Source organism: Antechinus flavipes, chromosome 5 (assembly GCF_016432865.1).
Source record: "Antechinus flavipes isolate AdamAnt ecotype Samford, QLD, Australia chromosome 5, AdamAnt_v2, whole genome shotgun sequence".
NCBI lineage: Eukaryota > Metazoa > Chordata > Mammalia > Dasyuromorphia > Dasyuridae > Antechinus > Antechinus flavipes.
This window is the reverse complement of record NC_067402.1, coordinates 284109013-284125211: the sequence shown is the minus strand read 5'-3', so window position 1 is coordinate 284125211 and position 16199 is coordinate 284109013. Positions and strand designations below refer to the sequence as shown.

The 16199-nt window shown below is 36.6% G+C and overlaps 1 protein-coding gene across 1 annotated transcript; it reads left to right on the top strand.

Moving 5' to 3' along the window:
* Positions 1-8820: 8820 nt before the first annotated feature.
* LOC127538120 (apolipoprotein L3-like) lies at positions 8821-15347 on the top strand. Its single transcript, XM_051961679.1, has 2 exons — positions 8821-8986; positions 12721-15347. Exon 2 carries the CDS (start codon positions 12755-12757, stop codon positions 13520-13522), a length of 768 nt encoding a protein of 255 aa, XP_051817639.1. The 5' UTR covers positions 8821-8986; positions 12721-12754; the 3' UTR covers positions 13523-15347.
* Positions 15348-16199: the final 852 nt, after the last annotated feature.

The following is a 16199-nucleotide window of genomic DNA, read 5'->3' as shown; positions in this document are numbered from 1 at the left end:
GTGCAAATATATTTGATATAAATATACACGTATAATCTATATCAGATTGCCATTTTGAGGAGTTTAAGAAACAAGCATCTTATCAAGATTTCTAGTTTCGCTTTCTTTTTTGAATGCCGAGGTCAAAGGAATAGCCAATTGGATCAGCGCACAGGTGCCCACCCAGTTCCCAGGGAGAGTATATCTGAGGGTGTTGCCTCCGTGCCCATCCCTGGGAAACCACCAGAGATAGTCCCAGCTACAATCCAGATTCCATTATGTGTTGATATGGTCTCAAGATCTGGGAATTCTTCACCCTGCTGTGAGAGGCAAGCTGAGTGATATCCAGAGCTGGAAGGAGAGGCTGGGATAGTCTTGGTGGGTCCCCTTCTTCACAGGTAAGACAAAGCACAGCTATTCTCCCCAGGGGTATTATTTTGGAACGGGAGGACTGTGCGCTTGAATTTACTCTTGTTGGGATCCAGCTGTTATAGTGAGATGAAGGGTGTGACTTTACCGGAGTCAGGCGGAAAGAGTTTCGATTATGAACTCTTCAAAGTTTATTGATCAGAGAGACAAATATATATATCTCAAATGCTCATAGACTTGAGCCAAAGTATACTCTTTGAAGTTCCTATAGTTTTCTCTAACAAACAAGATCTACTAAGATGTAAATGATTAAGCTCCGGATCTTGGTTCATTGGACAGAGATGCAAATAGTTGAGATATACATCAGGGTAAAGTTTATCATACCATTGTCTCAAGTGTCTTTCCTTTAGTCTCTATTGTGGGCTCTTTTTCCTGTCCTAAATTCAAAGGTTTGCCTTTAATCCAAAGAGCAGTGTTTGCGTTTTGCTTCAATCGCTAGATTATTAATTTATTATCTTGACAAACAGTCTCTGCTATTTCAATAAGAAAAGGGAGTTTTGGTGAGCCAAGTTACTGTAAGATTTTTTCAAAATCTGGAATGGATTCTTACCTCCTGGCCCTCTACATACTCTTATGTTTGTCCACGTCCAAGGGGAACAATATTATCTGGATGGTAGGGCGACCAATGCTACAGATATAGTAATTATTTTTGTTCAGACTCTTTTCAATATTGGTCTACCTGCAGGCCATGACCAAAAAAAAAAAAAAAAAGAGCCTGGATAGCATCATCTCCTTTAAATATATGCAATTTTGAGGTCAATTCTGGTTTCTAATAACTAAATGTCCACCACTTATAAGTTGTAGTAAACCAAACATTATTCCAAATTGGATAGGCGGACCCATAAAACCCTCTTTTTCTATTAGGGCACAAATACTTACAAAACTACTTAATTGTTTGTGACAGGCTTCAAACTAAATTGTTGGGTAGCTTCTTCAGTGATGTTTTACCCAGATCTTAACCAGATAACCCTCCTCCTTAGTCCCAAATACTATAGTAGCAAGGGAGGAGCACTAATACTGGATGATCCTCCTCTCCCCAGGATCAATAAGTTCCTTCCTGAGGGCCCACTCAGCCACTAGGTAATCTAGGGTCCATTCACCAATCAGTTCCAGTTTTCCCCAAGCAAATGGGGCTCAAAGGCCTTTGGGGTATGGGATATTAGTCTCATCTTTTAAAGCTAACTCCTGCTGGGGAGGAGCATAGAATTGAGTCCCAGGGTCCCAACTTTGAGGGATAGTGAGCTTAAGGGCCAGGAACTGGTCAAAGAAGCATCCAGTATGCGGGAAAACTTGGGACACTGATGCATTGTTGGTGGAGTTGTGAACGAATCCAATTATTCTGGAGAGCAATCTGGAATTACGCCCAAAAAGTTATCAAACTGTGCATAACCTTTGATCCAGCAGTGCTAGTACTGGGCTTATACCCCAAAGAGATACTAAAGAAGGGAAAGGGACCTGTATGTGCCAAAATGTTTGTGGCAGCCCTGTTTGTAGTGGCCAGAAACTGGAAATTGAATGGATGCCCATCCATTGGAGAATGGCTGGGTAAATTGTGGTATATGAACGTGATGGAATATTATTGTTCTGTAAGAAATGACCAGCAGGATGAATACAGAGAGGCTTGGAGAGACTTATATGAACTGATGCTAAGTGAAACGAACAGAACCAGGAGATCATTATACACTTCGACAACGATATTGTATGAGGATGTATTCTGATGGAAGTGGATTTCTTTGACAAAGAGACCTAACTCAGTTTCAATTAATAAATGATGGACAGAAGCAGCTACACCCAAAGAAAGAACACTGGGAAACGAATGTAAACTATCTGCATCTTTGTTTTTCTTCTCGGGTTATTTTTACCTTCTGAATCCAATTCTCTCTGTGCAACAAGAGAACTGTTCGGTTCTACACACATATATTATATCTATACTGTGACATATTTAACATATATAGGACTGCTTGCCATCTAGGGGAGGGGGTGGAGGGAGGGAGGGGAAAAATCGGAACAGAAGTGAGTGCAAGGGATAATGTTGTAAAAAAAATTACCCTGGCATGGGTTCTGTCAATAAAAAGTTATTATAAAATACATTTAAAAAAACAAAACAAAACAAAACAAAACAAAAAAAACAAAGAAGCATCCAGTGAATTTGAGTCAGGTCCCTGAAACTGGTTGATACAATATATAGTGCTCGTCATTTGAAAGTGAATTGGCCCAAGTCTAAAAGAAAACAAATCTTCACAAATGAAGGTTAGGGATGATATCATCAAAAGGTAGAAACATGTTTGTACCACAGGACATAATATAACGAGATTATTTCCAATTAGGAATAACCTTAAATAAAATTGATTTTCCCATTGATATAACATAAAATAATCCACAAGTTACATCCATCTAAGAAAACTGATTGCAGTAAAATTCTCTTCTCTGAGCAACACTGAAGATATTTCAGTGTTTTAATTTCAATAATTAATAACAGCAAGGTCCCACAATCAGTTGTATCATTTGTTTTCATAAGGACTTATTTCTTACAAGTATATCTACTAAGAGTCACACACACACACACACACACACACACACACAGATCCTAAATAATAAGTATTGCATCGATAATAATAGTAAGAGATTCATCACAGAAAATTTACAACTTGATATCTAAGGAGATGGTTTTAAGTACAACATTCTTGCTTTCAGATGATCAACAACCAAAAACTTGGATGCAGAAATTTAACAAATGTTATGAAACATTGCTCATAGTAAAACATGTTCATTAAGGTGACTTTAATATACCAATTAAATTAACTTTATCAGGATAACAAAGTTTACCAGATTTCACTTAACATCTTTCCATTGTTTGTCTTTCTTCTCCTTGAGTTTAAACCTGTCTTGTAAAAACCAATCATTGGAAATCATTTCTATGTAACAAGCTTATAGTTTCCCAGTAAACCCATTTCTTGTTTGAGAACTATATAACCTAAACAAGCTCTTTTCCCAGGGTTGCTGGACTTGCTCACAAAATGGTTTTAAGAAACCTGGCAAGCTTACAAATCCCAGAGAAAGAGGCTGAACTTGCTGCTCCTACCTACTCATCCCAGCTATCCTTGTGAGTTTTGTTCTTTAGCACATCTCCCTAGATTCTGTGAAGAGGGAAATGGAGGTATATATATCCTCAGATCTCTAGGTGAATAGCTCTAAAATGTAAAACCAATCCAGATAAAATTTTCACTTTATTCCCACCTTTCCATATGAAGTAATTAACAATCTTGCAAATTTTATGAGCCACAGCCAAATCATTTTAGCTGTAACTTCTCCTCAACTTACAAGCAACGGGTAGAAATATTCAGTTTTCTAAATAACAGTTACAAAACATTGCATATAATAACATGACAGATCTTAAACATATTTTTCACAAAATCCTAACTAGATGTTTCATTCAAACTCAATTATCTTTTGGTTGTTTCCCATTTCACACAAACCTTTTCTATTTTTATGAGCTAGGAAAGGATTAAGTGCCAGTTTTTATACTTGAAAATGCAGTATATTTTTTCACCTTGAAATTTTCACTGGCATAGACCCACAAGCTTTTTTTTTTTTTTTAAGATTTTATTTTAAATTTAAATTTAAAAAATAATATTTTAGGAAGCTTTTTATTTTCAAAACATATGCACAATAATTTTTCAACATTGACCCTTGCAAGCATAGCCTTGTGTTTCAGTTTTTCCCCTCCTCCCCCCCACTCCCTCCCCTAGATGGCAAGTAATCCAATATATGTTCTACATATTAAAATATATGTTAAATCCTGTATGTGTAAACATATTTGTACAATTTTCTTGTTGCACTAGAAAAATTAGATCAAAAAGGAAAGAAAATGAGTAAAAAAACAAAATATAAGCGAACAACATCAAAAAGAATGAGAATATTATGTTGTGATCCACATTCAATTCCCACAGTCCTCTCTCTGGGTATAAATAAGGTTGTTTACTGCCTGAGTTTTTAATTTGGCAGCAAACTGCTTTTCTGTTTTCCCAAAAGTTTCCAAACTCTCAACTCCCTTTCTGCCCACGCTCCTCTAGTTCCCTTTCACATACATATCCCTTTAGTAGACTTCTGCTAAAGCCCCTTCAAAATTGCATGTGTCATTTCTTTCTGTTTCAGATACTTCTACTTTTTCTGTCTCTGTCTTTCTGTCTCTCTTTCTCTCTCTCTCTCTCTCTCTCTCTCTCTCTCTCTCTCTCTCTCTCTCTCTCTCTCTCTCTCTCTCTCTCTCTCTCTCTCCTACTCACCCATCCTTAAAATTAGTGGGTCTGAAGAAATAAATTCCCTTTCCTTCTCTGTCTTAGAACAATGAAACTTTTCATTTTATCAATTGCTTTTACAATCAACCTTTCTTGTCAGGGGCTTTTAAAGCATTTTTTAACTTTTTGTAAAATTTAATAATTTCATTTCATTGACATAACTTCATTTTTGTAGACCCAACTTGGCCACAGGAAAAGTTAGACCTTTCCTTTCTGTCTCTTTAACAATATTTCTTTGTTTAAGGGAAAAAGCAAGACAAACCTTAAAATTCAGAATATAGGCATTAGCTAAGTAATCTATAGCACATGACAGAATTTTAAAACAGTTTACACAATTTTAGAAATTGCACAATACATAATTTAGAGGGCAACATAGCGCCTTAAATAAAGGAGATATTAAACATGCACCTCATTAGGTTGAGCAAGGTACTATAGGGAACTTTTGCTTTAAGCCTTGGTTTTTGACTTAAAATCAAATCAAATGAAGGTTTGAATTTCTAGCAGCAATTCTTCAATATTAAAGATTAATGCACATATATTTCTAAAAATATTATGCTCATATAAGTAATTTTAGTACACATCAATTAAAAGTGATTCGAATCATTCAATTTAGCATCAGATTTCTGTTATTATTATATGTTATTATTATATTATTGTTAATTATATGTTAATTATTATATTATTATATGTTAAATGCATACACATTTCTGTTATTTTTTGGAGAAAACTTTTTCCCTTTTGCAAATCAAGAGAAATGTTAAATATGTCAGTTTTTATTTCAAAAGGTTTGGAACTTGAAACTTTGTTCTCCTAGATTACCCAAATTTTTTAAGTCGTAGTAAATTGTTTGAGACATGAGGTGGTGCTTAAACCTGAGAGATATAGGATTGAGGTTTTTCCAAATGACTTTTGGCAAAATGGCAGTGACTCAGATCTTCCCAAGGGCCTATTTTAAAAATTTTAAAATTTCTTCTTTCTCTATTCTGCCCATAAATTCACTCTTCCTTTAGTTATGGGAAAAGAAAAAATGTTTAAAGTGACAGATTCTGCTTAGCGAGTCCATCCTGATTTTTCCAAACCATGTGAAAAGCAGTTTCCCATTTAGGGGGAATGGAGGGGAGAGAAGATTGCTTAGACCTCCCATCTAGGGAGAACTAAAAATAAATAAGCAAAAACATACATACAACCTTCTACATATATGGAGACCCATGGGAGGATTTTAGACCTCTAGGGGTCAAGGACACAGGAAGTCCCCATCTTTATGGATTGGTGTGCAGGGCCCAGAACCAGGGGCTTTGGGTCACAAAGGGAGAAAAACAAATGCAAGAGGGCATATCACTCTTTTCAAGCTTGTATCCTGGAGTCCAAGTTTTTATCTTAGGAAAACAACTTTTAAGGAAATGCAGGTTAGCCTGAACCACAAATAGCCTGATTCTTTACCTGCAATCTAGCTCATAAAGAAAGAGAGATACACAATTCTGATAAATGTGGCTCTGTTCAAAATGAAATGATTCAGGCCAGCTCCAATGGTCTTGTGATGAAGAGAGCCATCTGCACCCAGGGAGAGGACTGTGGGAACTGAATGTGGATCACAACATAACATTCTCGCTCTTTTTGTTGTTGTTTGCTTGCATTTTGTTTTCTTTCTCATTTTTTTCTTTTTGATCTGATTTTTCTTGTGCAGCAAGATAACTGTATAAATATGTATGCATATATTCAGATTTAAAATATATTGAATCATTTGCCATCTAGGGGAGGGTGTGGGGGGAAGGAGGGGAAATTTTGGAACAAAAGGTTTTGCAAGGATCAGTGGTGAAAAATTATCTTTGTATATGTTTTGAAAATAAAAAACTTTAATAAAAATAATTTTAAAAAGAGAGAGATACAGAGGGAGAAAGAAGAAAATGCATGCATTTTAAATTCCTTATCTTTCTTGTCTAGTACAGGCTATATCTTCCTTGGTATTCTCACATCCTCCCTTAGGGACTATTTTGGAGGAGTATCCATAAGGGTTTAATGCTTTTCCCTTGTTTTCCTTGATGTCTCTTAAATTTCTATTACCCATCTTATTTATTTGTCTGAGCGATTTCAGACCTCTGTAAGATGCCCCAACCAATAAAGGCAATACTAGTTAGTCTACTTTCTTCTCCTTGGAGTTCTCTTTCTCTTCCTGATTTCCTGCATTCATCAGTGGTCTTACTCACTGACATGGTCCTAGATTTCCCGAACAGTCTGTGAGCTGAGATGCTCATAGCTTATCCATGAGACTGTTGAAATTAACAGGGCCAGCCTCCCCATACTTGAACAGCAGCAGCTCCCTACTCAAGATGTGGGGATCCTTGATGAGCCCCCCATTTATAAAAGACAAGCATCTTACCAAAAATTCTATAGACCCCCTGACAAAGCCAGGAAAGGATTTTATTTTACATTTTTGCAAGAGCAGGTGTCTAAGCTAACAAGAGTACTTAAAATCAGTAAGACATATTTTTTCATACCCCTGTCCCTAAATCGTAGATTTTTCCCTGATGCCCACATTGGCTGGGGACTGTTCTTACTCCCAGCCAGGGAAGCCAAACTTTATTATCTTCCCAGGATACCAAAAAGTGTCTATCCAAATCACCCAATTCCCCCCAGGTGAGTCTCCACGCGTGATTACATCTCCCCTTGATGTTCACCACATTTGGACATAGTTCTGAGATGGCAACCATTGTGTTCCTGTGTGTGCTGGGGAAAGCACTTAGTCTCTGGTTCATCTCAGATCTTTTCTAACTCCCACTCTCCTTCACTGCAATACTTCATGCCTGGGATGGAGAATTCCTATTAAACTCAGGAATCATTTACTAATCACCTACTGTATACAGGGAACTGTGCTCAATCTTGCCATTGCTTATCCTTAATCCCCAAAAGAACCATGATATCAGGGAAGTGATATCATGCTATGCAAGTGATTTGAATGTAAATGAGGGAGGGCTGTGCGAGTCACATAGAGATTCACTCTGGACAAAGGAGATCCTGACTAGCTAGAGGGGTGTTTGCAGAAAAACTCATTATATGATAATTATTATATATAATATTTAATTATTATAATATAATATTAATAATTAATGTATTTATATCAATTAACATGTCATATTATATGTATTATATTATTATAATACTCCTGAGGCAGAGAAAGACACTGATGGGGTCATCTCAGCCTTAAATAGTCTTTTTGTTCAAGTGGACTTTTGATTACAGTCCCACCCCAGGTGGAGGTCTCTTGAAACTTCACTTTCTTGTATCTATTCAAGCCAAGTTTTGCTGTCAAATGCCCATGGTTATATTTCCCTATAAAAGATCTGCTCATAATATAGATCTTTGCTAGCTCATTTCATCCTTTTTAGGGTTAGCCCTCCATGGTGTCCTTTTCACTCTCCCCATCCTCTTTTGGGGTTAGTCTGTTAACTTTTGTATGAATTCAGTCCTCCAGTCAATGCCATATTCCTTGTTCTAGCTACCTCCTTTTAGAATTCTAACTTCTCTTTGAATTTAGCTCACTCTTAGCAGTGTATTAAAATCTTTAGTCCTTGATTTGGAAGTCTGTGCCTACAAATTCTTTTAGGATGACTCATGATATTGATCCATAATCCCAATGTACTTTGGGGGCCTAATCCTGTACTTCATGATTTTGGTGGCTAACCCCATCATTCTTATAACCTGGTACGGGAAGGGTCTGATTGTACCTTGTAACCTCGACATTTTGATGGCTCTGTGTAGACAAGGATGATCAGAGATGGCCCTGGATGTAGTGGGAGATTTTGACCTTTTTAAGCTAAGGTCTCTAACTGATGTTTGACTGAGGTGATATCCCTTTGTAGGTAGCAATTGAGGCAAAAAATGGTCTCTTTCACCTCGTCCAAAAAACGAAAAAAGCCGAAAAGCCTAGGAGGGGAAAACCTCCAATTGCTGGCCAAAATAGAAATGATTGACGGAGCACAAAAGGAACTGAGTAGTCCCTCCCTTTTAGAAGTTCAGATTCTTAGTGGATGGTGAAGTAAGTGATGAGGATAGGACCCTACCAGAGAAGGAAGTTGAAAGTGACAGAGGAAGTCAGAAATCATATTAACAACAACCAGCCTGAGGACAAGAGGTACCCTGGATCAGGGAGAGTGAAGGGTCCAGCTTTGGACCCATTGTCAGAAAAACCATGTCAGGGATGGATTGAAAACAGAGCAAATCTGGACAAACGACCTGGAAGGAAGTGATAAGAAGAAGTGGTATTCATCAGGTCCTGCCCAAGTCGAGTAAGTTGTATAAGAGTTTTAGTTTTGTATTTGGGAAATGAACGGCCTTTGTGAAACCCTACTTTGGATTCTGTAATAACTTTCTTTTACCAACTGAATTCAAGTTTGGGTTCATTTGGGGCACCTGCACCCCGCTAGTAGTTGCTCCTTCTTCTCCTTTTAAATGTTATTGATCTCTAGTCCGGGGGCTGGCTGTCTCCTGGCCTCTCCCCGCCATCTTCTGTAGTGGACTGATGCAACATCTCAGTGGGATTGAGACTAGATGCAACCTGCTTCGTTGCAGTGTTCACCGAATGCATCCAATTCTTTGATGTCTTGTTTTCGAGTCCTCTGGAGGCAGGACAAAAATATCTCTTAGAGATGTGCTCCATCCCATCCTGCTGGCTGGCGGAATAGATCTTGGAGAACATTTGTGTTCAACTGCGGGGTTTTTTGGTGCCCTGCCTCCAAGATGGATTCCCATGTAAGAAGGGAGTGTGAAGCTGCTTGGGAGTTTTCTTAAGGTCCAGGTAAGGGTGACTCTGTGTGTGTGTGTGTGTGTGTGTGTGTGTGTGTGTGTGTGTGTGTGTGTTGGGGTATTAAAGCCGCCGCCTCCAGCTTCTCTGGAATTAATAGGAGCTGTTAGAGTAGAGAAGCTGAAGGTTGGTTAACCTGGATGAGAGACAAAGGAAAACTTCTCTCCTAGTTCTCAATAAAACTTTTTTATTTTTTTGTTTCGTTTTAAATCTGGAGAGGAGAGAGAGAGTTGTAGACTTAGTAATGCAGCCTGCAGTCTCCCTGACTTAGTAAGTAAATCCCTTACCCTCCCCATGTTTCACTTTCCTTATCTGTAAAATGGAGGTTGTTGAGGAAGCAGAAGCAGGAAGTTGAAAATATTGTTTCTAGGAATCTGCCAGAGTTCTTTTCTCTGGCAATGTTAGAACTCGATAGAAAGACAGATGTTATCTGTAAAAAGGCCATTCCAGAGTTATATCTATAATTTTGTAAGTCCCTTTCTGTTCTGGGATTTATTTTTCTCCTCTGTAAAATGGGACCAGATGCCTTTGATGTCTCTTCCTGTTTGCGATCTAGAAACTTCTGCCTGAGGTTGACCCAGGAGCCCGTGCTCTTCCTTTGCTCTCCCAGTATCGATCAGTGTAAAGTGTAATTGCAGACCTTGATCTGTTTGCCCTGGCAAATTCAGCAACCCTGACAGCTCTGGAAGCCTGAGATCAGTCCCAGCCATTGATAAGTTTCAAGGGCCTTCCTTATCACCCTTAATGAACATATAGTGCTTAAATTTTTCATCACTCTGATAAGAATCCTATAATTAATGCTATTTATTAATTTTACAAGCATTTATCTTTCTCTTCCCGGCCTCCAGCCTGCAAACAATTAAAAACAAACTATAAAAGGAAAACTCTGAGAGCAAATATATGGAGAGCAGCAAAATTAATTTTCATAATGTTTGCATCCAAAAAATGCATGTTTCATTTTGAATTTTAAGTCATCACTTTCTGGTAGGAGGTGGGTTGTATCCAGAGCTGGTGATGAGGGCTTGTCCTAGAGGCTTAAGTGTAAATAGAATTGGGGACAAAATTTGTTTCTTGGAGCTTCTCAGGGAAACTGAGAGGAAAAAAAAAATCTGAATTAGGAGTGAAGGCCTGGGTTTGAATTCCATCTCTTTTTTAAAGTTTTGGAACCCAAAACTTAAAAAAACCCAAATATTTAAAATTGTTTTTACATGTTATTGGTGAAAATTAAATATTTTTACAATCTACATATTACAAATATATTGTATATAATATACTTGTAATACGTAGATTTTAAAAATATTTTATTTTTAACATATTTAATTTAATTTATTTTAATTTAACATATTTAATTTAATTTAATATATTCAACATATATATTACAAGTATATTATATATAACATATGGGTGGTGTATTAGTATCAATGTATGGATAGATGAGTAAGTAGATAAAAACATAATTTAATATACAAAGGAGGGAGAGATACAATTTGGAACTCAAAACTTTTAAAAAACAAATATTTAAAATTTCTTTTATGTGTTGTGAAAAATAAATTTTTAAAAAATCTATATATTACAAGTATATTATATACAATATATTATGTTCATATATAATATTATAAATATATATAACATATGGATGGTGTATTAGTATCAATGTATGGATAGATGAGTAAGTAGATAAAAACATAATTTAATATACAAAGGAGGGAGAGATACAATTTGGAACTCAAAACTTTTAAAAAACAAATATTTAAAATTGGTTTTACGTGTTATCGGGGAAAATAAAACATTTCTAAAATCTACATATTGCAAGCATATTATGCACAATATGTTATATTCACACATAATATTACACGTATATTATATACAACATATTGAGGTTGTATTAGTTTGCTTTGGTCCTTCTGACCATGTTTTATCAATTTCATTGATGGGGGAATATCTCAGAATTGTTTAAATTTCTTTTTTTCTTTCTATTAGTAGTCTGGAGTCCTTTTTCAAATGGTTGATGACTTACTTCTCTTTAAGTTCTAATTTTTAAATTTTCTTTTAAAAAATCATGATTATCAGTGATGAACAGAACCAGCTACACCCAGCAAAAGAATACTGGGAAATGAGTGTGGACCACAACATAGCATCTGCATTCTTTTTGTCGTTGTTTGCTTGCATTTTGTTTTTCTTCCCAGGATATTTTTATCTTGCTAAGTCCGATTTTTCTTGTGCAGCAAGAGAACTGCACAAATTTGTGCACCTATATTGTATTTAACATATACTTTAACATATTTAATATGTATGGGACTGCCTGCCATCTAGGGGAGGAGGTGTAGGGAAGGAGAAGGAAAGTTGGAACCAAAGTGATTGCAAGGGTCAATGTTGAAAAATTACCTATGCATATGTTTTGTCAATAAAAAGCTATAATAAAAAAAACCCACTGGAAATTAAATTTTAAAAAATCATGATCATGAATGTTCCTTCTTTTGCCAACTGTTTATTCCTATCATTTTATCACCCACTTTTTGGGGAATGTTTCTTAGTCTTATATTTCTAGTATATTATTCCCGTGCTCTTCCTATGCCTCCAAGGGAGAACCATGGATATATAGCCAAGGGAAAAAAGGTATCAAGAAAGATTGGGGGGAGGGGCAGCTCCCCCCCTCCCAATTTAATGGAATCAAACAATTCCATTAAAAAATAACAAAGTCTGGCAGAGGCCAGGAGAAAGCTCCTCAAACACAAAGAGAAAAAGAAATGTGATGATTCTGCACCCATCAGAAAACGCATAAAGGAATGGAATAATGTGTTCCAAAGAGCGATGGGGGCGCAGCTGGGTGGGCAGTGGGTAGAGCGCCAGCTCCGGAGTCAGGAGGGCCTGAGTTCAGTCTGGCCTCAGACACTTGGCACTTCCTGGCTGTGTGACCCTGGGCAAGTCACTTATCCCAACTGCTTGGGGGGGTGGGGGTGGGAATCCAAAGCTACAGAGGATGAGGAGGGACGTGACCTCGGAGAGCTGTTCCCCACAAAATTCTAGGTTTGGGAACCATGTACCAAAGGGTCAGAGCGTGCGAGGTTGTCGAGGAAGCAGAGGCAGGAAGTTGAAAATATTGTTTCTAGGGGTTTGCCAGAGTTCTTTTCTCTGGCAATGTTAGAACTCGATAGAAAAGCGGATGTTATTTCCGCCACCAAAGCAACCTCATTACCCTTTGACTTCTCTTCTTCACAGGGCTGGTACTTGAACCCTGAACCCTGAACCCGAGATGGATAACGCTGACGTTGACATGATGTTCAAAAAAGTGCAGCGGTGCAAACTGGAAAAGCTGCGGGGGAGGCTTTTAAAGATGAAGGCGAACCTAGAAAAGGTTATGCAAGAACTGTGCTGCATGGCCGACAGAATCGACAAGATCCACAAGGACTGCACCATCACCAGCGTGGTGGCCAACTCCGCCGGGGCCGTCTCGGGCGTCCTGAACATCCTGGGGATCTCGCTGGCCCCGGTCACGGCCGGGGGGAGCTTGGTGCTCTTTGCCACGGGGCTGGGACTGGGACTGGCTGCTGGTGTTACTGGTCTTTCTGCAAACATTGTTGATCGTGTGACTGACTGCCGGGGGAGGAAACATTTAAACCAAGTTAAGAGAAAGTCGGATGCCGCCATGAAAGGCCTAGCGAAGGAGGCAACGAGACTGATAAAGGAGTTGGGCAAATTCTTGCCCAAAGACCTCCCATTCCCTAACAAGGCGGCCTCGTATCGTGGTACCTGGGGACTTGGGGCGGCTGCCTGTCAGTCCCCCCAGGCCTTTCAGAGAGCAGTGTTGTCCACGTCCAAAGGAGCCAGGATCCTGGGTTCGGTAGCGATGGGACTTGCTGTTCTACTGGATGTGGCCACCGTTGTGAAAGATTCAAGACATCTGTTAAAGGGGGCCAAAAGTACAACAGCAGCGGAACTGAGGGAAAATGCCCGAACTTTGAAAGAGAAGGTGCAGGAGCTTTCTGAGATTTGTGAGGACCTCCAGAAAACCCTCAATTGATAACCTCAAAGCAGTGGGCCAGGACAGAGGGTCTCTGGAGGGGAATAAAAAGAACCTTAATTGAGGCTCAGATTTGTGGGAAATAGTTTTTCGAAAGAAACGAGAAAACACAAAGACAATATATGATCTTTAAGACCAAATATCTGATTGGGCCTCTTTGGGCTGCGAAGATTGAAAATCGAATTGGTCCTTTTGCTAAAGCAAAGTCTTAATTAGTATCTTTGCTGATTTTCTAGGATTTTCCAAATATATTGTCATGTCTTTAGCAGATTGTGAAATTTTTATAATTGTATATGACATTTTACATATATCTTTACATGTATGCATATATGTGTGTGTGTGTATATACATACACACATATGCTTTCAGAACTCAATAATTATCAGGAAAGTCAAAATTCTTGCTTTATACCTTTATTTATAGGAAAAGATTTAAATAAGTGCATTCCCATTACATATGATGCTAGGAAATCTTAAACACTGTCGAATTTTTTATTATTATTATAGCTTTTTTATTTTGTAATTTTTTGTAATATTTTGTAAATATATGCATGTGTAATTTTTCAATACACACACACATATGCTTTCAGAACTCAATCAATAATTATCAGGAAAGTCAAAATCCTTGCTTTATGCCTTTATTTATAGGAAAAGATTTAAATAAGTGCATTCCCATTACATATGATGCTAGGAAATCTTAAACACTGTCGAATTTTTTATTATTATTATAGCTTTTTTATTTTGTAATTTTTTGTAATATTTTGTAAATATATGCATGTGTAATTTTTCAACATTGACCCTTGCAAAACCTTGTGTTCCAAATTTTCCCTTCCTTCACCCCACCCTCTCCCCTACATGGCAGTAGTCCCATACATGTTAAATATGTTAAAGTATATGTTAAGTCCAATATATGTATACATAATTATACAGTTATCTTGCTGCACAAGAAAAATTGGATTTAGAAAGAAAGAAAAAACTGTAGTATTTTTTAAAAAGTTACTCTATACCTCTATTTTATGGGGTTTTTAGCATAAATTAGTGTTGTCCTTTCTTAATTATTACAGAAAAAGCCTTTGACAATCACATGGTTTTGAATATTTTGAATTTTAATATGATTAAGAATATGGATTGTTTTTCAGATGTTGAACTCTTCTATAATTCAGCTTGGTCATAGTGAATGAGTTCTTGGTTTATTTGATAAGACTATGTTTAAATATTTTGAATCATTAATGATATTGACTTGTAATTTTTCTTCTAATATTTATCTTAATTTGATATAATGATTAGTATTGTAGTTGTCTAATAAAATAAGCCTTTCTTTTAAATAAAAATTAGGATAATAATTTGTGAAGTATAAATAGAAATTTAAAAGTTTGATACAATTCTTTTGTGAATACTTGAGGACTGAGAGATTGTTTTTCCTTTTAGGAAATGGAAATCTTAAACAATCAATTCTATCTGGTCTTCTCACAGTTTGAGTATTTTATGTTTTTGAAGGTGTTCTTTTATTTCTTGTTTTAAAATAGAATAGTATAGAATCATTACCCGATTGATAAAATGTAAAAGAAAAAAAAGAAAAGATATGAATGGGCAATTTTTAGATGATGAAATTAAAGTCATCTATAGTCATATAAAAATATGCTGTAAATATGCTTTTGATTAAAGAAATACAATTTACTTTTGTTTTTAATTTTCTTTGACAATATGACTAATGTGGAAATGTGTTTAATATGATTGTACAAATATAACATGTCAAATTGCCTGTTGTTTTTGAGGCAGGCAAGGAAAAAGGAAAACAATTGGAAATAAAAATCTTACCAAAGTAATTTTCCCTTTTATTTATCTTTCTTATCCAAAACTGTGAAAGGGATGTTGATATCTTCTCTTAGTATTGCGTTATTTCCTATGTTGTCTTCTAGCTTAATTAACGTTTCCTTTATAAATTTGAATACTTTAACATTTGAGCATATAAGTTTGTTACTGATATTGGTTTGTTGTCTCTGGTTCCTTCAATATAATGTAGTCTCCTTGTATTTTCCTTTTTTTATTTTTTGGATGTTTTTGCTTTGTCAGATACCATTATTGCAGCTCCTTTTTTGGATTCATTTGATGCTTAGTAATCATGCCCCTCCTCCTCCCATTCCCTCAGTTTTATTTCGCATAGTTCTTTGTTGATTATAAGATATGTATTTGAAAAACAGATTGTAGAATTTATCAAAACAATTACTTTTTTATTTTACTGGATTGTTTAATCCATTCACATTTAAAGTTAGGAATTAGTTTTATATTTTCCTCCATTTGGTTTTAATATTTTTTCAGGCGATGATTTTTTTCCTCTCTTTTTTTGTAAACATAGTAGTACTGTCTCCTCAGTCACTATAGCTTGATCTGTTATCTTTTTGCCTTTGAATTTTTGTTCCTTTATCCTTTTCCCCCTTTGCTTTTATGTGGCCATTTAATTCTCTCCCTTTTTATTTTTGTCAGTTTCATCTTCTTCCTTCAACTAATCTTGGTCATTAATTGTTTTTATTATTTTTTTTTCCAATAGAGAATTTCTTTCTTCCAATCTCTTTACTATTTATTCTCCCTTTATAATTAGTCCCAGGGGTCCTCAAATTACGCCCGTGGGCCAGATGCAGCAGCTGAGGATGTTTATCCCCCTCACCCAGGGTTATGAA

Excerpts from the sequence above, each read along its gene's own strand:
- LOC127538120 (XM_051961679.1), top strand. The coding sequence starts at position 12,755 with ATGGATAACGCTGACGTTGACATGATGTTCAAAAAAGTGCAGCGGTGC.